Source organism: Sander vitreus, chromosome 8, assembly GCF_031162955.1.
Source record: "Sander vitreus isolate 19-12246 chromosome 8, sanVit1, whole genome shotgun sequence".
Classification (NCBI taxonomy): domain Eukaryota; kingdom Metazoa; phylum Chordata; class Actinopteri; order Perciformes; family Percidae; genus Sander; species Sander vitreus.
In genome coordinates, this window is record NC_135862.1 from 1,776,259 (window position 1) to 1,802,271 (window position 26,013).

A 26,013-nucleotide genomic window follows, 5' to 3' on the forward strand; every position below is an offset into this window, starting at 1 on the left:
CCAGGCCTTTCTGCTTAGAACCTGTGATGCAGCTGCTCACCTTAATTAACCTGGAAAGGGAGTTTTTTTTTGTTTTACAGTAATGGACCCATACCAGCAGATTAAGGAGAAGGTGACAACTGACTCAACAAAGGACCTATTGAAAAGGGTCAACAGGTTCTAATGACAGCCAAGAGCACTAACGAATGAAGCAGTGTCGATTGTCTAAAGGCGCTGACACACCAACCCAATTATCGGCTGTCGGACAGTCTGGCGAGGTCGGTGACTTGAGTCTGTTCGGTGTGTTCCATGCTGTCGTCAGTCGGAGGAGCTGTCGGCCTTCATTTGGGGTGATTTGACATGTTGAATCGGCCAGTAGGCAATCGGACTCAATGGCCAATCCGATTGGTGGAACGCTAACCCGGAAATGACGAGCGGGATGAGTGTGATGAACACCTCTCAAAATCTGACCTCTTTTAAACTGACCTTTGTCGATCTGAAATTAAGACAGATTCAGTAACTGTACGGTCTATTTCTCGCTTAAAATGTTTTCAGAAACACGTGTTCAGTGAACTATCTTCGTAAAATATGAGATCGTACTCTGAACGAGCCGTCACTATGCTCGGTTGTCAAATCTGGGAACAGCCAGACCCATGTGACACGTTCATCCAATCAGCTGCCGGTTTGAATTTTTTGGCCAACAATAAAGATTAGCGCCGCCTGCTGTTATGGAGACGTATTACGTCTCGCGCACGAGCAGAACGTACGCTCAAGTCGGCGCCACTTCAGTGTGTTCCAAGGCACTTTTTCGAATGATCAGTCCGACGGCCGACGGTCAACGGTCGGACGTTGGGTTGGTGTGTCAGAGCCTTTAACCCCACAGAGGTTAAATAGCTGGGTTTCCCTACCGTTCAGTCGGAACTGAAGAAAACTCTCGGATGAGAGACAAAGAACTGTAACCAAGTTTTTAACGGTCACTATTTTAAACACGTCATTGACGTTGTGAAAATGTGTGTTTGGTTAGGTTTAGGCACCAAAGCTACTTAGTTAAATTTAAAAAAGATGGTGGTTTGGGTTCAAATCAGACAATACTTCACTCTCTGTTTCCTTTTCTTTTCAAACGGGACATGAACCCCGGTCTCCTGGGTGAAAGTCCTGTGTTTGTTTGACCCACCCACCCCCACAACCTGCCTCCTTTCCAGGACGCTAATTTATGAATCCTACTATGGCCACGCCAAGACCCGCCCTTCAATAGCAGCTCGATTGGTTGGGGTTAGGCATTGACCTCGAGTGGTCAAGGTTAGGGTTAGCCGATTGGTCAGGGGATAGGGCCTGTACATGTAAGCATGGACGCCTGGCCAATAGTAGTGTGTGAATGCTATTGAAGGGCGGGTCTTGGCGTGGCCGTAGTAGGATTTGTTAATTCGCTACTAGGACATTTGGCACTCTTATACTTTCTCACCTTACTTCCTTTTTTGCTCCCGTCAGAACTACTACAGCCACTAGAGGGCGCCGCCACTAGAAACCCAAATATGGGTCAGAATGATGCTGGAACAAACCACTTATGGGAGCGTTTTTGGGGGAGGACGGTCTTGTTCGGTTAGTTAGTGGTGTGCTGGGTTCAGGTTTAGACTGAGCTGTGTTTTGGCTGCAGGTGGGTGTGGTTCAGTACGGCTCCACGGTGGTCCACGAGTTCAGTCTGGCTGAGTACCAGACGGTGGAGGAGGTGGTAGAGGCCGCCCGGAGCATCGACCAGCGGGGCGGCGAGGAGACCAGGACGGCACTGGGCATCAACGTGGCGCGGTATGTGACACAAAGCCATCTCCCTCGGGAATAAGAAATCCCACACAATAACCGAGCAGGTTGATTCACAAAGAGTCTGTTTCTTTTCTTTGCCGTGCAGGTCAGAGGCGTTTAAGCGTGGCGGCCGTCCCGGCGCCCAGAAGGTGATGATCGTGATCACAGACGGAGAATCTCACGACAGTCCACAGCTGGTGCAGGCCGTCGCCGACAGCGAGAGAGACAACGTCACCATGTACGCCATCGCTGTGAGTCCGAGACTCTTTACCTTCAAACCCAAAAACAGAGAGGGGAAGTCCCTCTCCATGCCAGTGGACCACCACGAGATCAGAATTTGGAGAAAAAAAAACACGGAGAGAGAAATAATTATTTGATCCAGTTTGAATTGAGCCATGATATGACATGATGTTCGTCAATCTAAAAGATCATTTTGTAAGTGAAGAAAGTCTTAGTTTGTCGTAAAACTGTATCAGACTGTGAAAATGCGTCAGTAGAAAGACTCCTAAGTCCAAAGTGTGTCTGGTATCGGGATGTAACGTTACTCACACGAGCAGCGGACGTCTCGCTCGTTCTCTCTCTTCCCGGCTGATAAAAGGACGCTGGATAAAACACATCAGGCAAGATAACGTTACATGTGTTGTGGAACAGAGCTAAGCTAGCTAGCTAGCTAGAGATGTAGCTCACTGAGCATTTTCACACAAAACTTAGTGGTATTACAACAAACTGAGACTTTCTTCACTTGCAAAATTAGCTTTTAAACAGACCAACATCATATTTGTAATTCATGGCTCAATTCATACAGGATCAAAAAATGATTTGTCTCTCCCTGTTCACTACCGGATTTCATCTGAAATAATGTTCCATTGAGTCCACCTGAAGGGGAGGGACTTCGCCTCTCTGCTGACTTCCTGTCTGGTCGTGGTTCACCTTTCCGTTTCTATGAACTTGGACTTCCTTCTTCTTTCTTCAGATTTGTCTCTGAGCACATGCACCGTGGTAGCCTGGCTCCGCCCTCCTACGTACTTCCGCTCAATTTTCATTTCCCTTCAGTACAGTTTGCGGTATATTCTTAAACGTCAAAAAAACGTCAAAAAATTTAACAAAAAAACATCAAAAAATGTGACAAAAAAACGTCAAAAAATGTGACAAAAAAAAGTCAAAAAATGTGACCAAAAACCGTCAAAAAAATTGACAAAAAACGCCATGTGACCAAACCAAAAAATTGGACAAAAACGTCAAAAATTGACAAAAAAACATCAAAAAATGTGACAAAAAATTTCAAAAATATGTGAGACAAAAATGTCAAAAATGTCAAAAATGTGACAAAAAATGTGACAAAAAATGTGACAAAATATTTCAAAATATGTGACAAAAAAGTCGAAAAATGTGACAAAAAATGTGACAAAAACTTCACGTCAAAAAATTGACCAAAACATCAAAAAATTTGATCAAAAAACGCCAAAAAATTGACAAAAAATTCAAAAAATTTACAAAAAACGCTAAAATTCAAGCAAAAAAAGTCAAAAAATGTGACAAAAAACGTCAAAAGATGATGACGATGGGAGCGGCTGAGAACAATGACATTGAGGCCGTGCGCTAGTTTGAGTTGTAGTTCCGTAATGGCGGCGGAGAAAGATGCGAGCGAAGCCATTTGGTCTGTTGTGGCAACGCTGCTGAATATCCAGAAGTTAAAGCCCGAGCAAGACAACAATCTTTGCTGAGTTGTGTTGGTGGCCATGATGTTGTGGTCCTCCTCCCCACGGGGTTCGGGAACAGTTAGATTTTCCAGCTTGCTCTGTTAGTGGTGAAGGAGTTGGCTAAGGCTAACGCTAGCGATGCTAAGCCGACGTCACGACCAAACGTTAGCGATTGGTTATGGCAGATCCAGAGCGGCTCTGGGCAGATCCAATAGTTTTAAACTTCAACAGAGTACCCGCCTTCAAGGAAGTTAACACTTGTCAATGGAGAGAGGCCAGACTCTCTGGACCAATGAAATGGACCAGAGTCTGGTAGGACCAGGCTAGTGGACCAGAGTCTGGTAGGACCAGGCTATTGGACCAGAGTCTGGTAGGACCAGGCTAGTGTACCAGAGTCTGGTAGGACCAGGTTAGTGTACCAGAGTCTGGTAGGACCAGGCTAGTGTGGACCAGGTTAATGTACCACAGTCTGGTAGGACCAGGCTAGTGGACCAGAGTCTGGTAGGACCAGGCTAATGTACCAGAGTCTGGTAGGGCCAGGCTATTGGACCAGAGTCTGGTAGGACCAGGCTTGTTTTCTGTCCCTGGACTTTAAAACCTTCACCCTGAGTGTTTCCTCTGCGTCTCTTCCAGGTTCTGGGTTATTACAACCGTCGGGGAATCAACCCCGAAGCCTTTCTGAAGGAGATAAAGTTCATTGCGAGCGACCCGGATGAGAAGCACTTCTTCAACGTTAGCGACGAGTCAGCGCTGAAGGACATCGTGGACGCGCTGGGAGAGAGGATCTTCTCTCTGGAAGGTCAGCACTTTCAATCTTTGTTGATTGGTTGAATGTCTGACGCTGCATTTAGGGATTATGAAACACTCCTAGCTAATGAGTAACCCCTTCTAAATCACTTCCTAAAACATCATTTTACATCACTAATCATCACTTGTTAATGTCATTTCATTTATTCACACAATTCCAACGGCATCAGAAATACAGCTATATTTAGTAGATTTTCATTCTGGATCATCACTGAAAAAACAGACAGCAGATGTTGTTTGGGTCTGCTTATAAGGTGATAATATGTAATTTGTGTTTTGTCCACAAAAGATTCAGGTATGCAGGTTTTAAATGAGCTTGCAGTCCATTTTCCTGTTGAATCTGATATTTTCTGCTTTATTCCACTGAGAATTCCCTCTACTTCTTTATTTTCATCAATCGTTTGTCTTGCTACATGCTCCACTTTCTTCACTTCACTTTCTATCCTCCATTTTCAGAGATACAGGTACAATCTGCTTATGTGATCTTTGGCTGCTGTTACTTTTATATGGCTCGGCTGTAAGATTGACAAACCAAAAGGGAAACCTAACGGCTTTCCTGCTGTTGCAGAGAGCTGTCATCTAGGCGGTTGATTCCCAGTGGGATCAGCACTACTGGCATTACCTTTGTACGGTGGCCGACAGGGGAAAACGCACTGCAACGTAATGAAACACACGCAGATAGACAAAACACAAGCAAATTAATATTTACAGTTCTGAGATTGAACGTGCTCTCTCTCTCTCTCTCTCTCTCTGGGGTCTTAAATCCAGCTGTTCCACTAGCTGCTCCCCCTAGAGGTCTGGAGAACTTCCGTTGTGTAATCTGGATGCTGCGTTTTTTTTGTTGCATTTGTTTTCGGGGATTGTGTGCTTTTCTTTTTGCATCGTTTCTATATTTGCAGAGTGTTTGTGTATTTGGTTGTATTGTGTGTATTTGCAGTGCATTTGCCCCTGTCGGCCACGGTACTTTTGACCCTTAAAAAGAGATTAATTTATAAGTGAAAATAACGGGATGATGATGAATATGATGATGATGCTGATGATGATGATGCGTGTGTTTGTGTTCTGCAGGAACCAGCAGTCAGGGTCGAAGGTTCGGTCTGCAGATGGCTCAGGCTGGTTTTTCCTCACATTTAGTCAAAGTGAGTAGCTCACGTTCATATCTACATCCTTCTGTTAGTTCAGTCCACGCTCCTGAAATCAGTTTGGATATTCTGAATAAGGCCTTTTTCAGAATTAAGCATTTTCTGATTAAGATATGTGGAATATGTCGATATTATTCAGTTTTTAGAAGCATCAGAATCTGTGTCTCAATCAGGGTTTTTACTGCAGTTTGTGACAGTTTACGGCCTCTTGCCTGTTCACGGCCTGCGGTCAGCTCTGTGCGTTGCTATGGTTGCTGGACACAAACCAACCAGCCGACAGTTTGCAGGGCTGCGGTAGAGATGCTCGGCCAAAAGAAAAGAAGGAGATACTCAGCTACTATTAAACATGATCAAAGACTTGGATATCAACAGGTTTTTGGATAAGAGCCGACCTTTTTAAGAAGCTGGTTGAAGGAATGAAAGAGAGACGCTGTGTTTACGGGGACTGCTCATTTCTCCGACGCTCCATTGTTCCGACCTCTCAATACCCAAAACATTCCCTTTGGTCCTACAGCCCACTAGTCCGACGTCCTTTTGTTTCGAAAAAAAACCTAACCCCTAGTCCCCTAACCTTAACCCTTTTAGATGATGGGAGGTGATCAGAAGCCTATATGGTCGGAACAATGGGATGTCGGAGCAGAGGGTTTAGTGACTAGTGGGCTGTAGGACCAAAGAGGAATTATTTGGGTTATTGAGAGGTCGGAACAATGGAGCGTCGGAGAAATGACATGGCACCGTGTTCACACGCTCCAACTGAAAAAATCCTGTTTTGCATGACTACATGTAAACGGGAATATTAGGAATATTCACTTTCATTAACATTGTTAACAATTAAGAGGGATTATTGTCTTTTTCAGATTAAAAGCAAAAACTGGAATATTATGTGTATGTAAACGTAGTCACAACGTGTTTTTTTGTGATTGAACTCTTGTTCTCAGTTTTGTGTCTTTCAGTAGACAGTGTGGCTGATTATTTAATCATGTTTTATTTCCAAATCCTGCTCCAATAAAATCAGCAGCAACCGGAGCAGAGTTGTGTATTTTATTGATTCTGTTTCCAACAGAAACAAAAGTTTAAACTCTGGACTATTTGTATCAGTCTGATCCTAACGCATGAAGTCCCCGTCTGGTTCTGGTCCTGACAGAAGTCTAAAGCTGCAGAATTAGAAGCTTCTAGAAATATTTCTGTTGTTTCTCGTCCAGGGAAAAATCGTATTCCAGAGTAAAAAAAATGGTGTCGTGGAAACTTTCTATGTGTAACACAGAGCAGATGGTTTTCCTGAACGTAAAGCTGCCAACAAGACGCATACACACACACACACACACACACACACACACACACACACACACACACACACACACACACACACACACACACACACACACACACACACACACACACACACACACACACACACACCACTCACTGAGGCAGAAACACACACACACACACACACACACACACACACACACACACACACACACACACACACACACACACACACACACACACACACACAAACACACACACACACACACACACACACACACACACACCACTCACTAGAGACAGCAGAAACACACACACACACACGCACACACACACACACACACCACTCACTAGGCAGAAACACACACACGCACACACACACACACACACACACTCACTGAGGCAGAAACACGACACAGCACACACACACACACACACACACACACACTCACTAAGGCGAAACGACACACACACACACACACACACACACACACACACACACACACACACACACCACTCACTGAGGCAGAAACACACACAGTAACGCAGAAACACACACACACACACACACACACACACTCACTAAGGCCGAAACACACACACACACACACACACACACACACACACACACACATCACACGCAGACACACACTAACGCAGACACACACACACACACACAACGCACGAAACACACACACACACACACACTCACTAAAGGGCACAAACACACACACACACAAAAACACACACACCACTCACTAAGGCAGAAACACACACACACACACACACTAACACTGAAACACACACACACACACACACACACACACACACTAACGCAGCAACACACACACACACTCACTAAGGGCCGAAACACACACTAACGCAGAAACACACACACACACACACACACACACACACACACACACACTAATGCAGAAACAAACACACACAGTAACGCAGCAACACACACATACACACACACACACACACACACTCACTAAGGCCGAAACACACACACTCATGCAAAAATGCACACACACACACACACACACACACACACACACACACACACACACACACACACACACACACACACACACACACACACACACACACACAGAGACACACACACACACACACAAACACACACACCACTCACTAAGGCAGAAACACACACACACACACACACACACACAAACACACACACACTAAGGCAGAAACACACACACACACACACACACACACACACAGAGACACACACACACTAACGCAGAAACACACACACACACACACACACACACACAGAGAAACACTGCATGCATTAATAATGATGCAAACCATCACAGACAGACAAATATGCAAAGTGTTTCCTTCTCTTCAGAAAGGTAAAGATGTGAAATCAGGTTGAGATCAGACTGATGTGGAAAACAGACGACCCAGAATCCTCTCTGGCCGAGTCACCGCCTCCTCTCCGTCCTGCAGCAGCGGTCTGACATCCAACAGTGAATGTGCAGATTCAGAGTGGGCCCGTGTGCAGCTGCAGGCGGGATGCTCTGTGGCGCTCCAGTCGCCAAGGATTCTGTCATCCACTGCGGCCGTAGAGACTGTGACTCACCGCTTTAATAACGCTCATATTTGGACTTTACGAGCGCCATGAGTTCATGTGAGCGTGCTGCACACACGTGTTGTGAGGCGTTTAAGGACGGTACTGAAGCTGCGGATGGCTCAGTTCAGCTCCTGTTCCTGTAATGTTCCTTTATTTTAAAGACCAAAACACAGTTAGTAGGATGTTACCTGATCTCATGAGGTGTGGGTCTACAGCATCCAACGGACACCTGAACCAGCTCGGTAGCCCAGTTTTTGAAGGAACAGTTTGACATTTTGGGAAATTAAATAGGGATAATAATGATTGACATTTAACTAACTCTTGTGTTGTCTTCCCTGTCGACCGTCATGCAACTTTTGGTTTTTCTGGGTCAAAATGTACAAAAAATTCCGTTTTGGTCGTCTTTTTCGACACTTTCGTCCCATTTTTCAAAGTTTCGGTCAATATTTTTCTGTGCTTTTTTGACGTGAACTTTTCCCACGTTTTTGTCACTTTTCCTGACGTTTTTGGAGGTTATCCTGATGTTTTTGTCAGCTAGGAATAATGGAATAGGACTCTGAACTGGGGCCATGATTAAGAGGGACGGCCGGGGGCATTCGTGTTGTGCCCCTAGAGGTGAAATTCTTGGACCGGCGCAAGACGGACGAAAGCGAAAGCATTTGCCAAGAATGTTTTCATTAATCAAGAACGAAAGTCGGAGGTTCGAAGACGATCAGGACGTAGCAGGGTGTAGCAGGGTGTAGCAGGGCACTGCAGGGCGTTGCAGGGTGTAGCAGGGTGTAGCAGGGCGTAGCAGGGTGTAGCAAGGTGTAGCAGGGTGTAGCAGGGCGTAGCAGGGTGTAGCAGGGTGTAGCAGGGTGTAGCAGGGTCTAGCAGGGCGTAGCAGGGTGTAGCAGGGTGTAGCAGGGTGTAGCAGGGCATAGCAGGATGTAGCAAGGTGTAGCAGGGTGTAGCAGGGCGTAGCAGGGGTGTAGCAGGGTGTAGCAGGACGTAGCAGGGCGTAGCAGGACGTAGCAGGACGTAGCAGGGCGTAGCAGGGCGTAGCAGGGCGTAGCAGGACGTAGCAGGGCGTAGCAGGGCGTAGTAGCAGAGGGTGTAGCAGGGCGTAGCAGGGTGTAGCAGGGTGTAGCAGGACGTAGCAGGACGTAGCAGGGCATAGCAGGACATAGCAGGGTGTAGCAGGACGTAGCAGGATGTAGCAGGGCATAGCAGGGTGTAGCAGGACGTAGCAGGGCGTAGCAGGGTGTAGCAGGACGTAGCAGGGTGTAGCAGGACGTAGCAGGACGTAGCAGGGCATAGCAGGGTGTAGCAGGGCGTAGCAGGGCGTAGCAGGGCACAGAGCAGGACCACGGCAACAGCTGCAACCATGATGTAGGTGCCACCGTAATCCAAGGAAAACTTGGAGATGAATCCACTGGGATCAGCAGCGTCTGATCACAGTTCAGATTCAGTGCTTCACTGCTGAGACATCATGAGACTGCTGTTACCTTTCTAACTCAATCATTTGAGTACATTTTGCTGATAATACTTTCACTTTTGAAGGAGTAATAGATCTGCATACTTCTTCCACTTCTGTCCTCTGATTTGACTCTACAGTATTCTGATAATAAAGTCACCTCAGAGTGTGAGCGATGCTCAGCGCTCAGATGGTGAAATCTGTCAGGAACTGAGTAGCGGGAACGTTTATGTGTCCTGTTACTCGAGCTGCATGACGGGGAAACCATTTCCAGTCAGCAAATGTGGAAATAGAACCACCTTAAACAATTAATTCATTGATGAACACATGAAGACATCCAGGTTTTTACTGGGACGTCATCGTGCTCTTAGAGTTCCTCTGATGTTGAAATCCCCGTTCTCCCATCAGGATGGAATTCTGCTCGGGGCGCCGGGCGCCTACGACTGGAACGGCGCCGTGCTGAAAGAGACCAAACATGGGAAAGTGGTTCCACCAAAATCCTCCTACAAGGATGAGTTTCCAGACGAGCTGAAGAACCACGCAGCTTATCTGGGTAATGAACCTCTACTCTACCTCTTTTAAAGGTCCCATATCATGCACTTCTTTCCAGGTTCATACTTGTATTTTGGTTTTCTACTAGAACATGTTAACATGCTTTAAAATGCCCATATTATGAAAAGAAAAACACTTTTATGGGGATTTGGGGTGTTATTTTGTGTCTCTGGTGCTTCCACATGCATAAAAAAAACAAACATCCATGCTGTTCTGAGTGAGATACGGTTTCTGAATGTGTCCTGTCTTCAGTCTCCGGGTCAGCTGGTCAACATCTGCACAGCTTTCTACGTCACTAGCTGAGACGAGGGGGCTAGGGGGCTAACCGTTAGCATGCTAGCTCGTTCTCAATGGCACAACACTGCTACAACACACACTAGTTCACCATAATCTCCAAAAGAACTACTTCCATGTCCCTGTTCTGCAGGTATTCAACACAAAGGTGGAAGTGTTCCCTCGTTTAGAAGAAGTCTCCCAGCTAATCCTGCCTTGTTCTACTGAAGTTGGAGAAACAGCTAGCTAGCTCATGTAGTCCTTACCTAGCTACTGAGCGCGTAGTCCTTACCTAGCTACTGAGCGCGTAGTCCTTACCTAGCTACTGAGCGTGTAGTCCTTACCTAGCTACTGAGCGCGTAGTCCTTACCTAGCTACTGAGCGCGTAGTCCTTACCTAGCTACTGAGCATGTAGTCCTTACCTAGCTAGCTCATGTAGTCCTTACCTAGCTACTGAGCGTGTAATCCTTACCTAGCTACTGAGCACGTAGTCCTTACCTAGCTACTGAGCAGGTGGTCCTTACCTAGCTACTGAGCATGTGGTCCTTACCTAGCTACTGAGCATGTAGTCCTCACCTAGCTACTGAGCATGTAGTCCTTACCTAGCTACTGAGCATGTAGTCCTTACCTAGCTACTGAGCACGTAGTCCTTACCTAGCTACTGAGCGTGTAGTCCTTACCTAGCTACTGAGCATGTAGTCCTTACCTAGCTACTGAGCATGTAGTCCTTACCTAGCTACTGAGCGTGTAGTCCTTACCTAGCTACTGAGCATGTAGTCCTTACCTAGCTACTGAGCATGTAGTCCTTACCTAGCTACTGAGCGTGTAGTCCTTACCTAGCTACTGAGCGTGTGGTCCTTACCTAGCTACTGAGCATGTAGTCCTTACCTAGCTACTGAGCATGTGCGACTGCCAACAAAGATGTTACAGCCGTGAGAGGTCTCACTCTGTAGCTAAAACAGAGAGCTGATTAAACCACATAAACCTATTCTGGTACAACCTCAAAATACAATTATGAACCTGAAAATGAGCAGAATATGGGCGCTTTAATGTTAACCCCTTGTGTTGTCTTCCCGTTGACCATGCAACTTGTTGTACTCCCAGGTAAAACATTTAAATAACCCTTTTTAGACGTTTTTTTTAATGTTTCTGGCCATTTTTGTTCAAGATTCCCTTCTTTTTGGTGATTTTTTTTCACTACCACCGGATTAATCACTAACATCAACTTATTACCGCTAGTTTTACACTTTTTTTTGGATTTCATAATCAATAACCCTCATTTATATGAAATTATGCCTCATTTTTGAGTGAAATTATGAACTATTTTGACAAATAGTTACGATTTAGTGGATAATCACAGACTGTCACATTTTAGTCACGATACTGTTTAGAAAGCGAGAGATTTCATAGTTTTTTCAAATGCTATAAACATTGAATAAAACACCCAAAATTCTATGAAAGTAGTGAACTGATCCTAAATTTGACCTGCGATGAGCGTTGTATGGAACCGTCCGTGTTATTTTTGGGGCAATGTTGTTGAAAGAGACCCAAATTTCTAATGCGGAAACTTTGAAAACAGGTCAAAACAGGACAACAGGAGGGTTAAAAAACTACTTATTTTTTTCATACAGTCTGTCTGAAAATGGTCTCTTTAAGGCTGTGTTCAGACTGCCTGCATCGGCCGTCAAAAAGTTCTTTACACTCCCTTTGAATGGGGGTTAGTACGTTTAGTCTGCGGCGGGGGACACTCAAAAAAAGGCAGCGGACCAGCGGCGAAAAGTTGAGACCGACTCAAGTTTCAGAGAAACACAACCCCATGTCACGCTGCGGTGGCCAATCATGTAAACCGGAGATCAGACTTGTCCGTGTGTTTTGAGGCAGTGTGAGAGTCCCGAAACAGGAAACAGGAAACATCGCTGCCTCTATCTCTGCCACCAAACACAAGCTCTGAACTGACGGTGGAGTTTGGGGAACAGCTGACTGTTTCCTGCAACAACAAAGCCCTCGCTATGCCTCTCTTTTCTCTCTCTCTTTCTCCTGGGAAATGAAGCTGCCCTCAAGTGCGTTTTTTTTTTTTTTCCGGTCTCAGGTTACTCGGTGGGTTCACTCGTTTCGCCTCGCGGCTCTCAGCTCTACATGGCCGGAGCTCCGAGGTTCAACCACACCGGGAAGGTTATCGTCTTCTCCCTGAGGAACACCGGAAACCTGACCATCCTGCAGGCGCTGCTGGGAGAGCAGGTCACACACGCGCACACATACACACACACACACACACACACACACACACACACACACACACAGATCTGATCTGATTCCTTTATCCAAACCCTAGCATGCTTTTTGGGGGCAGCCGAAGCCAAATCACTGTACTTTGCAAGTTTCCCCAGGTCTGACATTTGTGTCAATGTTTGTGAGTTTTTGAGCATCCCATGATCCTCAAAAATGCAAAACAAACAGTTTCCTCCAAATTTTGTTCTTTTGCCGAAATGAAAATCTATACATTGTTCCAATATACAGCATAGTTAGCATTAGCATTTAGTTTGGTTCTTTTCCAGATCGGCTCGTATTTCGGCAGCGAGTTGTTGTCGATGGACGTAGACGGCGACGGACTAACGGATGTCCTCTTAGTAGCAGCCCCCATGTTTTACAGCGAGGGCTGGGAGAGAGGGAAGGTCTACATCTACACCGTCACCCCTCAGGTACACCAAATGTTACTGCCGTAAGGTTGATGCTCACAGTGAGTTTAGCAGCTCAGAGCCTCCGAAGTTTCACTCTCATTGGCTGTCTGCAGAATCAATCACATTCAGCAGTTCTTTTCGGGAAACAAAGAATGAAAACCTAACTTTGTTTGTTCCAAAGACTGTATAAATAATGTATGTAGCATGCATGACGTCACCCATTGGTATGTGGACTGCTGTTTTGAACCGGGAGTTTGGCAATGACACGGCTACGCCTGTGTTGTTTATGGTTACAACGGCGCTGCTCTAAGCTAAACACTAAACAGGGAATGTTGCTGATTGTCAATCCTTCTGAAGCGAGTCATCCAGCATAGATTTACTGGCGGGTAAGCGCAAACCTCCGGGTACTGGCGCCATTTGTCTGCATGTACAGAAAATCAAACGCTAGCTAGCTAGCTTGGTTGGCAACACTGTGAACAGAAAAAGACATTTTTAAGCGACCAAAATGTTCCAGTTAACTTTGCTGAAGTGAAAACACAGAGTGAGAGGGTCAAAGTTTAAGATGAAAACACAGACAACAGCCAAAAAACACTAGTTGAGGTCTATTTTAATGTCCACAGTGTTAGCATGGTTAGCATCGCTAAGCCTCTGTCCTGATTGACAGGTCCTAAAGCATCCCCTGCTTTATCGTCTGTTTTAAAATAAATGAGACCATCATTTACTAAATGAACATCATGCTGTGTTGAAGAAGACTTGAAATTAGTGATTAAGACTATGAACATATTATGAAAATGTTTACTGAGGTAATAAATCAAGTGAGAAGTGGGTCACTTTCTAATAGACTTCTATAGAAACAGAGTTCTGTTTGGAGCCGGTGGAGTCGCCCCCTGCTGGACGTTAGAGAGAATGCAGCCTTAAGGAGCTTCAGCATTGGCTTCACATTTCAGACCCGGAAGCTATTCCTACCCGGAAACTATCCAAACTATGTAGACTATGAAAATAGTCTATGGTTTGGACAGAACACAGCAGCATGCTGGGAAATGCACACAAACTAAGTGCGTTCCATTTACAAGTTGTTTTTTTGTGCGTACAAACAGCGTAACATGTCCACAGATAGAAGATGGACAGGACTGCGTGTACGATTTAGTGAGACACAAATGACACAGAAGTGTTTATAACTGTATGTTATTACAGCTCTCACAACTGTTGATGCACGGAGCAGCCTCAGTGGTTGCCCGAGTTCCCTCGGAAATCCGAAGTCAGGGGGCATGTTTCCGACATTGACCTCGGCAAATCCGAGTTTCGAAATAATAGGTAACGCACTATTAACTAAACGTTCTCCCTCCAGACATCCTTCATCCTGCAGGGGGCGCTGGAGGTTTCCGACCGTTCTCAGAACTCCCGGCTGGGTTCTGCGTTGGCCCAGATACCCGACATGAACGGGGACGGGTTCAGGGAGCTGGTGGTCGGAGCACCGCTGGAGGATGGCCACCAGGGGGCACTCTACGTCTTTTATGGCCAGGACAAAACCATCAAACACCAGTACAGACAGGTAACAAATCTGGAACCAGTTCAGCTAATAGAAGGAATCCGAGCAGGAAGATATAATGAATAATCTCTCTCTCTGTCTCTCTCTGTCTCTGTCTCTCTGTCTCTCTCTCTCTCTGTCTCTCTCTCTGTCTCTCTCTCTCTCTCTCTCTCTCTCTCTCTCTCTCTCTCTCTCTCTCTCTCTCTCTCTCTCTCTCTCTCTCTCTCTCTCTCTCTCTCTGTCTCTCTGTCTCTCTGTCTCTCTCTGTCTCTCTCTCTCTCTCTCTCTCTCTCTCTCTCTCTCTGTCTCTCGTCTCTCTGTCTCTCTGTCTCTCTGCTCTCGTCTCTGTCTCTCTCTCTCTCTCTCTCTCTCTCTCTCTGTCTCTCTCTCTCTCTCTCTCTCTCTCTCTCTCTCTCTCTCTCTCTCTCTCTGTCTCTCTGTCTCTCTCTCTCTCTCTGTCTCTCTCTCTCTCTCTCTCTCTCTCTCTCTCTCTCTCTCTCTCTCTGTCTCTCTCTCTCTCTCTCTCCAGCGTGTGTCTGCAGCTGGCTTCTCTGCAGGTCTGCAGTATTTCGGTCAAAGTGTTCACGGTGTTCTGGACGTCAACGGAGACGGTCTTGTGGACCTCGCTGTGGGAGCAATGGGAGCTGCCGTCATTGTCTGGTCAGACCATCACACACACAAGAAAACTTGCTTTGTAGCTCAGATTCGCTAAGCTCCGGACGCAGCGATGGTGGCTCCTCTAATAGTTTTACGAAGGAACTTGGGTTCGAAAACAAAGCACCCTGTAAAAGAAAACTCCACATCCAATATTAAATGAAGTTAACTGTTGACACAATACAGTAACGTGAGCTATTTAAATGAGCTGATACATGGTTAGACCTCATTATCACTTACCAGTGTATCTCCGTGTGTACTTCGTCCACATCAATCCCACCAATCCCAAAACGTCCCAGTTAGAGAGGAAATGCCCTAAACATATTCTTTATAAATCTTTACAATCATTCCGCGAAATAACCAACAATTGCTAAATGCTAAAGAGGCAAAGTTGCAGATTTTCAACCCTTCTGAAGCGAACCATCCAGATTCACCGGCGGGTAAACATGTACATTTCGGATACTTGGGCCATTTATCTGCATGTACAGTGGTACAGAAAAGCGCTACTGGTAGCTAGCTAGCTTGGTTGGCAAAATGCTGAACAAGACAATTTTAGGACAACCAAGATGTTCCAATTAACTTTGATGTCTGTGGGTTTACCGTTTTTGTCTGCCTCCCCACAATGTTAGTACTGAACAAGTACAACGCCCTGGTGACGGCGTGCTTCCTCCCCCCAGGTCTCGTGGCGTGGTGCGGATTCAGGCCAAGCTGACCTTTGAGCCTGAGAAAATAAACATCTTTAACAAAGACTGTTGGCGAGGAGGGAAGGAGGTCACGTGCATGTCTGTGACCGTCTGTCTGAGTCTGGACTCCAGGACTAAGACCAGGACAAGAACTAATGTTGGTAGGTGGGAGACACACACACACACACACACACACACACACACACACACACACACACATATTGTCAGGGTAACTACAGAGTCATTCATTCAAGCAGTTTGTCAGACAGCAGGTTGAGTTCAGGTATGTTCTCACAAGCAGGTTGGGTACGAGCTAAAATAAATGTCACTATTGAGTATAACTTTATAATTATATATATATAAAATAATGAAATCAAGGGGAAGTCAGATCCTTGCGTGATTTGCATAAGTTTGACTGCTGCGCAGACGTTGGCTGTAAGCTATGTAGCGGATGAACCATCCGTGTCTCTGTAAGTGTTTATGTTTTTGCTTTTTGAGGATTATGCCAGTTGGTCAAGATTCAAAGAAGTTTTGCTGCCTTATCCTTTTGTCATCATTTATTTATTTTTGAACATTTGCTTCAGACAGAGATTGGTCTAAACAAAGCTGGGCGGCATCAGATTGCCTAAAGGTCCGGGCTAACATTTTAGAAGTTTAAAACAGTCTAATCAGAGAATACATCAACAACGTCAAGTCCGACTTGGTGCCCAAAGTGGGATAACCCAACCTGGGCAGAGTAGGCAACAGCCAAAGGGCCTCAGGTTTTTGGAAGTGATATCCAATAAGAGCCCCCTCTCTTACCTGTGTCAATAGGGACCCGAGCACCTTGTAGACCCTTATATAAGATTAATTGTGATCCAAATGTTCCTATGTTTTTGTGTCTCTGTCACTGATTTTGAAACGTGTTTAGTATAAAGCAAGAAACAAGCTGAGATGTAACCACTCTGTGTTTTTGTTTTTCCACCTGCACCCTATTTTCCCATGTTTTTGTGTCTAAGTGACTGATGGGAACTACAATCTTGGAAATTGGTCCAGTATTAAGCAAGAACGCTGCAGTCGTCAGTCAGCGTCCACTAAACTTTCTGTTGTTGCTGCTGACAGACTCAGATTATTATTCTAAGAGTCTGACATCATTATGAAAGGATCCCTACAGAGATAGACCTTTTAGTTAAAGAGGAAGATCCTTTTAGTTTAACATGAAACAGCCCCGAAATCACCATCACCAAACTCAGTTGTTGACCCTGGTGAGTTAATCGCTCCGTGTTTGTGCTCCACGATGTTTTAATTCCTCGTAGAGTATTGGAGGAGTTCTTCTCTCCTTTGTGAGCCTCATGGATGGATACACTTCTTCAGTTATGCTCTCGTGGCTCCACTCGCCAGTACATTGTTCTTTAGTTTCCCAGATGAACGTCAAAACAGACACGTTTCTCGTTTCCTGGTGACGGTGGTAAACAAACTGAACTTTGATGAGCAAAACATTACACAAATATACCACAGATACATATCAGAGAACAAGCGTCAAAGCAGACAACTGAACTCAGATCTGGAACCCAGTGTGAAAGGAGGAGGCCCAAAGTTCACAGTGACAACATGGACCCAATCTGTGTTTAGTTTTGTTTCATCATGAGATCATGTTGGACTTGATTCCACTCAGCCAGTCATGTTGGGAGTAGTCTCGCATTGCCAGACCCTCCTCCACAGCGCTGCAAAGGAAGGTCTGGCTAGTCCACACAGCATTCCTGGTTGGGAGTAAAACGTGCTCTGGTTTATTGGCATTTCTTTAAACCAATCGCAATCGTCTTGCTAAGCTCCGGACGGAGCCACGGTGCCTCTGCTAAATAGCCTCTGGAAGGAACTTGTTTTGGTGGAACATGTGGACGTTCAAAAGTAGTTTTAGTCGTGCAACAGAAAAGCTCAGATTGGACAGATAGTCTAGCTAGCTGTCTGGATTTACCCTGCAGAGATCTGAGGAGCAGTTAACCATAGTCCTCAGACATCAGCCGGAGGTTAGAACGCCAACACAGAGACAGAGGAAGGGGACGGACATCCTGTGGAATTTCCAGCGGCACCTAAACAATCCCGGAAGTAGAACGTCATGGTTATAGACTACGTTGCGACCAACAGTTGCTCCTGAACACAGCAGCTAAGGTTGATGTGCTTTTGTGCAAAGTAGGACTGAACTATTAATTGTTTTCAAATCGAAATTGCGACTTGAAAGAATGCGATAAGCTAAACGTGAAGACCGCGATTAATCGAATGTGCAATATTTAGTTAAATGTTTGGTGTAACATTTGGTTTAGCATTTTTTATTCCTCATTTTATTATATTTACTGTTTTTTCACAGGGGATATTTAATTACTTTATTTAACATGATGGTAGAAGGTGCTATATGTAGATGCTGCTGTTGAATGGAGACATATCAGACATTTCAGTTTACAGGAAGGTACTGATAGGTTTTTATTGGAAAGGTTTTTATTATTACAACTTCAGCTATTGTGACAAATGTTCTGTGGTTGTGCCACACTTATTAAAAGAAAAACATATCTATGTTCTCATCCTTGCATAAGAATAAGGAGCAGTTTTGATGGTGTCTCATGTTATAAAGCCCATGACATGTTTTATCTGTTACACAGTCAATATCTGGCAGAAAAACTGCGATTCCATCCCCCCCCAAATCATTTAGCCCTAGTGGAAAGCATTGAAGCTCCATGCTCAGCAGCAGGTTGTGGTTGTGCAGGTAAATGTTGAAAAGATTCTGGATGAATAAAGGGTTTGATTCTACAGATTAGAACAGCTGTCCGCTCAGTTGCGTGGACGTTTGACTCACCCAGATGTTTGGTGTTTTCGAACCTAACATCTGGGTGTGGAAAGTCTTGTCGTGGTCTTTTCCTCGCAGCAGAGATTCCCCACAGTGCTTTGTGTCGTCGTGTCTCTGTGTAATTGGCTGCAGATGTGCGGGCCGCCTGCACGGAAAGCTCGCTAACATGTTAACGGCAGCCGGCCGCCGTTAAAAACGGTGACACTCCTCCTCCCTCCATCCATCCGTCACTTCATACCTTCCGCTCTTCTTTCTTTTCTCCTCATCTTCCCCCAACCCGATCATCTGGACCGGATTAAACACACACATGCATGCACACACGCCACATGGCTTTAAAGGCACATGCTTCAGTGGACAGATAGAGGACAGGAACCATCGTTAACCAAATCCGAACCCTCTGTTTTAGTTTATTTATTTGAGTGCAGACGTGGCGTTTCTAACATGAACTTAAGCAGCTTACCTCAGCTCTCTGTGCACCCATAAATCAAAATGAGAATCAGCTCTGCAGTTACACTCAGCAACTGCATCCAGCAGCTAATAAGGAGCAGGAAACTTTACTAATCAATAACAGAAGAAAAAAGTTATTGCCCAGATTAAAAAGTAATTAGGAACACAAATGATAACACTACGTTTGATGTATATTTGGTTCTGTTTGTGGATTTCTTTTGGATGCAAACAGCTGAATTTACCCTGAAGTTTATCTGTTACTCATGAGATAAACACAGTGATGGCATGCAGATGGCCATGAGGTAGAAATGACAAAGTCCACAAGCCTGATATTAGTTTAAGCAAAACGTTAGGATGCATTGCTGTACAGAGGACTGGGGATTTTGTCTGGGGACTTTGTCATGCGTCGTGTTAGGTTACTGTTGGTTTTGACTCACGGTGCATCTCATGTTGCTTAAAGTGCCTCCTCGACTCCTCCACTTGCCTCCCTTCCTCGCGTCTCAGTCCCTCCCACCGAGGAGGTACGGGAGAGACGCAAGGTAATCATCGGAGGAGAGAGGAAACAAGGAAATGTCTTTTAGAAAGATGAGACGTCATTTCCTCCGAAGCGTCGCTAGAATTCGTCAGCTGTTTGGACTAAGTTAGCGACACGCGGAACCATCGCAACTCTGCCGTCATTGTGTTAAGCCCCGCCCACTGACTCTATACACGACGTGATTGGCCTGACTAGAGTTTGGTTTTTCCAGCTCACAAGCCAACGGAGAGTCGCTAGACGAACCTTTGCTGCCGCTACGGTGCGTCTAGATTTCTAGGCTACCCGAGGACAACATGAGGCTTAAAAACAAGATTTATTAAAGACTGATGAGTTTCTTATTTTCTCTGCATCGGCTTCTGCTTCCCCTACAGAAGACAGAGCAATATGTGTCGCTGCTGTTGTGTCAGGGTCCAACCAGGGACTATACTCACGTCAACCCCTTTGAAAACGATCAAATTCAGTCATAAAAATAAGAAAAAGTGGAGGCAGAGACCAAATGATGTATTAGAGTTACATGGTGCTTGGTTACGTAATCTTGAGTGTATTCACATCAACTATAGTCAATGGAAACACTTGATAGTAATTCTTGTTTTATTTTGCCAACTGTTCATAAATTCCCTTCAGACTTCCAACAACAGTTGGAAACATAAGAACAGTTAAACTTATGAGCTAAAGGTGACATCACTTTGTTTCATTTCACCTGAAAGAGCTGTAACATTTTTTCTCGTTGTGTTTACAGTCTCACAGTGCTGCAAAAGACTGGATTGCTTTCAAGTTCAGTTCAGTCACTTTATTATCCCAGATGGGGAAAACAATACAAAGACATAAAGTAATACAAATGCTTCCTGTACATGCAATATATTCAGAAGATCATTTTTACACATTACTACAGGAGCAATCTCTAAATTATTTTACATTACTTGTGCAAATTAAGCCGAGTTATTGCACATGGGACAAAGGGTTTTTACTGCTATTGCTCTTGAACCGGGGTACTCTGAATCCACGGCCTGAGGGGAGTATTATTGCTTTGCCTCCGTTAAACTTTCTTCCTCTTACCCCCCGTCCCCCAGCGGTTTGGTACAGCCTGGTGTTGGATGAGAGGCGTTTCCCTCCCCGAGCTGTTCTGGACGAGTCGGACCGACAGCAGCCCCGGAGTTTGTTTCTGCCGGTCGGAGGTCAACGCTGCCAACGCCTCGGCTTCTCCATTCAGGTCAGAACCCCCCTCACACAGAATGCGCAAATGCAAAAATCATTAATGCCAAGTAAACAAAGGGTTAAGTGAGTCCCAATCAGTGTGACTCCCTGAACACACAACCAACCGTCACTGACACAGTGGCGACCCTTTGTCTGAACAGGAGACGACTGACTACGGGCGTCCCATCGCGGTGTTTCTGGAGACGGGGTTGAGGAGTCCAGACGAGGGGCCGGTGTTGGACCCCGACTGGCCCAGCGTCCTGAAGGCCGAGGTGAGAGGTTGTCACTGTATTTAGATCCAGCTGACGTCACATCTGTCGCTCACAGTCTGTCGTTGGGTTAGGGTTAAGCAAACAACCTGATCAGTCAGGAATAGGCATGGCTTTAAATATCAGAATCAATCATCAGAATACTTTATTGATCCCCTCAGGGGAATAGTTTTGTAAAATAAGGGTAAGAAAAGAGCAAATCAATAAGTGTATAAAGTAACTTAAAGTAACATAACTACAGGAAGAAATTAAACATTAATAGCTATCTACAGACGGTGTGTGTTTAACCACACAAGCAGCCTGATTCTCCTTTACAGTAGTTCACCACTTTTACAATCGGGTAGGTAAACTCATTAAAATATGTAATAACTAAGACCAGTGTTTATGATGGAACAGTGACATTAGAATAGGGTTGGGTACCGAAACTCGGTGCTAATACGGCACTAGTGCCTTAAAAACCGGTATCTACCGGACCAAATAGTAACGCGGATTTTGGTGCCTCATTTTGGTGCTACTGAAATGCCAGCGCTGCCCTCTGATGCTCCGAAACGGACTTTAGAGGCAACAAAAGCATCGCTGCACGTGACGCTAGTTAACATAATACACTTGGCAGCACGTAACATTAGCCTACCGTTAGCTAACAGCTGGATTAAACATGGTTAAAATGCTGACAGCTAACGTTAAACGGTGTGACTGCATTTCACTGTAGAGGATTCAAACACCAAGACGTAACAGTCTGCAGCTCCCGTTGTCGGAAAAACAACAGACGATGTGTTCACTTGAAACTCGCCTCGCCTCGCCACCCTCATGGTGCATTCAAAGGTATTGTAAAATACCCTTTTCCCATCCAGTGGTTGTTTTGTTGTTTACCAGCAATTTACTGGTGAAATAAGTTGTTGTTATGAGTTATTGTTATTACATTTTTAATAAATCATTTCATTTTGACCATATTAGCAATAAACAAACCGTTCTTAAATGTTGCCGAATGCCGTTTTGTGCTCCTTTTTTCTTTTTTAAATATGTACATTTATTTAATAATTTTTAAGTATTAATTCAGGCACCGTTTAGGCACTGGCATTGTTATATAAGTATCGTTTTAGCACCGGTATCGGAAAAACCCAAACGACACCCAACCCTACATTACAATAAGCCAGAGGACCAAAAGCCAAAGATTTTCTCCTCGGGGGGGATTGCCACTTTTCTAAACTACCTATAAACAAGCCGTCTAACAATGTGTTTTGATTTGTGGTTTTCTTGTGGCTGTTCTTGTAGATCTTTCTAACTGCGCGAAGAACTGAATCTGATTTTAGGTTTTGCCTCATCAAAGAGAAATTAAATAATCTGTTTGTTGCCATTTAGCTTCCCTTCTGGAACGGTTGTGAGCAGGAAGACGCGTGCGTCCCCGACCTCGTCCTCCACAGCCACACCGACCTGATGGATGTTGAGTGAGTGACCGATCCTCAGAAACACGTTTCATCACCCTGCATTAAAGCAGAATTCCAGTCAATTTCAACACGTAGCTATGTGTGAACACAGTGAATATGGCTGCAGTAGATGTGAATGCATAAAAGTTGTGTTAATTCATACCTCTGTTTAGTTCCGGTGTTCCGGTGGTAAGACAGCAAGACGAGTGCAAGACCGTCTACAAACTACAACACCGAAAAGCAATAACAATATTTTCAAAAATAGGCATATGCTTATTTTTTTTAAAAGTGCTGTAGTACAACCAGCAGGAGACGAGTTATATTTGAGGTCGGTTTGGAGACACTACCTTATTTAATCATTAAATTAATAAATATTTTTGTTGTATCTCTTTTTGGTGTTGTAGTTTGTAGACGGTCCCTAAGCACCCGTCTTACTGCTGTCTAACACCGGAACTAAACAGAGGTATGTGCACTGGCTGAGGGTCAGCTTCGCTTCAGAACTCGTACCTCCTACGGCGCCATTTTGATGCTAACAAACGATCACCTGACGTTAGCATCCCATTGACTCCCATTCATTCTGACGTCACTTTGACAGAGAATACCTTTACATCTGAAGCGTTTAAAGACTCTATTTGTCCGTTGTTTATTTCTAAAGAAACACGACATTGTATAAAAGGCTCCATTACCTTGTAGCTCACGTTATGGCTCCGTAGCAGACGTTTTTATAACAATAGGCTAACGATTGGGTCATAACCACGAGACTTCCTGTCTCATAGTAGAGGAGTTACCGTATAGTACAGGAGAAGCTCTCAGGCAGTTTGGACTTCCATTAGCTGTTTAAGTGTAATGACTAATGTTAACTATCATTTTAGTGATCAATAATGAGCCTGTGTCTATGTTATCTCCTTACATATACCTACGCTCTCCGTCTCTGCTAGATTGGGAATGATTGAGATTTCTCTTGGCACAGCTACCAGAAGACTTCCAACTTTCAGACAGGTTGCTCACGTCACATCTACGTCTTCAAGCTCAGTTGGAGGCTGCTCAGTAACGCTCAGCCATCACCGGGAAAGAGCTTCTAATGTCCTTCACTGGTCTCCGTCCAGAGACACGGGGTCTGGTGGTCCATTATATACTGTCTATGGAATTAGCACAACTTTTATGCATATCTTTCACATCTACTGCAGCCATATTCACTGAGTTCACTGGGAAGGAATCACTTCACATGGCAAGGCACTTGTAATGACATTTCAAACATGTCAAGAGGCTAAAAGCACGTTTAAAACCTGCCCCGTTTCAGCCGCCTGGGTGTGAAACCTAGCAGGAGCATAACTCAGTGTAGCCAACACCGATTATTTTGTTTGTTCTTGCTACAGACAGCACTACGTGACAACAAACAACATAGCTACGTGTTGAAATCGATCGGAATTCTCCTTTAAAGAGCCCAGGTGATAGTTTGTGTGTTTTCTCCTGCAGGCAGTTCTGCAGCTGGAGGGACGGAGCCGCCTGGTCGCTCTGCAGCCGACAGCGGCCGGCCAACGGCTCGCTGCACGTGGTGGAGACCGGGCGGAGGAGGCTGGCGGTGTCTGCTCGCCTGGAGAATCGGGGAGAGAACGCCTACGGCGCCGCCATCCACATCTCCACCTCCTCCAACCTGCTCTTCTCCAGCCTCATAATCAAGGTGTTGTAACGTGCTCACATGCTGCAGTGCATTGCGATCTCAGCGAATTCGTACAGTATCTTACCTAATTACGGTGCCCGGCTGCTCGGCTTCTTGACAATCAAGTTTAGCTGGAACATCTAATTAGTCGGCACCGAGTTTGGCAGAGAAGGTGTGTGTGTAGCGGTGTCTGGGGAGTGTGTGGTGAAGTTTCTTAGCGAAGAAATCAAGGTAATGTACAGCAGAGTTTGCAATTTTGAGCACTGTATCAAGAACAGTTGACACCTGTTTTCCAGCTGTTTTGACGTAGAATGGGACAACAGACAGAAAACAAAACAAAGGCGATCAGCCAGATGGTCACGTGACAGCTAAGTTTAGCGGCCTTTACGGTTACATTTAGCCGAGAGAAGGTGACTGTAAGCTGGGTACAAAACACCTGGAGGTGTCGGTTGTGTCAGCGGTCTTTACAGTTGAATTTAGCCGACAAAGGTGACCGTCATTAAGCGACAACGGTTAAGTTTAGACACCAAAACCACCAGTTAAGATTAGAAAACAGATTGTGGTTTGGGGTAAAACATTGGTGCCCTTGAAGAACTTCCAGGACATGAACACCTGTTTCCTGGGTGAAAGTCTTGTGTTTTCTCCTTAACTTCTTCAGGACATGAACACCTGTTTCCTGGTGAAAGTCTTGTGTTTCCTCCTTAACTTCTTCAGGACATGAACACCTGTTTCCTGGTGAAAGTCTTGTGTTTTCTCCTTAACTTCTTCAGGACATGAACACCTGTTTCCTGGTGAAAGTCTTGTGTTTTCTCCTTAACTTCTTCAGGACATGAACACCTGTTTCCTGGTGAAAGTCTTGTGTTTTCTCCTTAACTTCTTCAGGACATGAACACCTGTTTCCTGGTGAAAGTCTTGTGTTTTCTCCTTAACTTCTTCAGGACATGAACACCTGTTTCCTGGTGAAAGTCTTGTGTTTTCTCCTTAACTTCTTCAGAACATGAACACCTGTTTCCTGGTGAAAGTCTTGTGTTTTCTCCTTAACTTCTTCAGAACATGAACACCTGTTTCCTGGTGAAAGTCTTGTGTTTTCTCCTTAACTTCTTCAGGACATGAACACCTGTTTCCTGGGTGAAAGTCTTGTGTTTTTGCATTAATTTCAAGCTGTTGCACATGCGCTCCCCCTAGGGGCCTGGAGAACTTCCGTTGCGCAAACTGGATGCAGCGTTTTTCTTGTGCATTTGTTTTCGGGGTTTGTGTGCTTTTCATTTTGCATCGTTTCTGTATTCGCAGTATTTGGTTGTGTTGTGTGTATATGCAGCGCGTTTGCTAAATGCTGCGCACGTGTTGTCAAATTAATGAAGATGTTTTATTAATTTGCTTGTGTTTTGTCTATTTGCGTGTGTTTTATAAAGTTGCAGATCGTTTGCCCCTGTCGGCCACCGTAATCAAGTGACCGTACGGCAGAGTTTGCCGTTTTGTGAACTGTATCGAAACAGCTTTAACAGGAAAAGTTAACAACACCTGTATTCTGGCGCGTTCGTG

General features: G+C 45.0%; 1 protein-coding gene across 1 annotated transcript in view; it reads left to right on the forward strand.

The window, feature by feature from the left end:
* itga11b (integrin, alpha 11b) overlaps positions 1-26,013 on the forward strand; it is a 65,793-nt gene that overhangs the window by 25,675 nt on the left and 14,105 nt on the right. The window contains exons 7-20 of the mRNA XM_078256355.1: positions 1,634-1,782; positions 1,883-2,027; positions 4,110-4,275; positions 5,352-5,422; positions 10,165-10,309; positions 12,671-12,819; positions 13,137-13,280; positions 14,608-14,811; positions 15,317-15,447; positions 16,119-16,285; positions 20,995-21,134; positions 21,280-21,390; positions 22,747-22,832; positions 24,288-24,492. Coding sequence (XP_078112481.1) covers positions 1,634-1,782; positions 1,883-2,027; positions 4,110-4,275; positions 5,352-5,422; positions 10,165-10,309; positions 12,671-12,819; positions 13,137-13,280; positions 14,608-14,811; positions 15,317-15,447; positions 16,119-16,285; positions 20,995-21,134; positions 21,280-21,390; positions 22,747-22,832; positions 24,288-24,492 — 2,013 coding nt within the window. The remainder of the gene's footprint in view (positions 1-1,633; positions 1,783-1,882; positions 2,028-4,109; positions 4,276-5,351; positions 5,423-10,164; positions 10,310-12,670; positions 12,820-13,136; positions 13,281-14,607; positions 14,812-15,316; positions 15,448-16,118; positions 16,286-20,994; positions 21,135-21,279; positions 21,391-22,746; positions 22,833-24,287; positions 24,493-26,013) is intronic.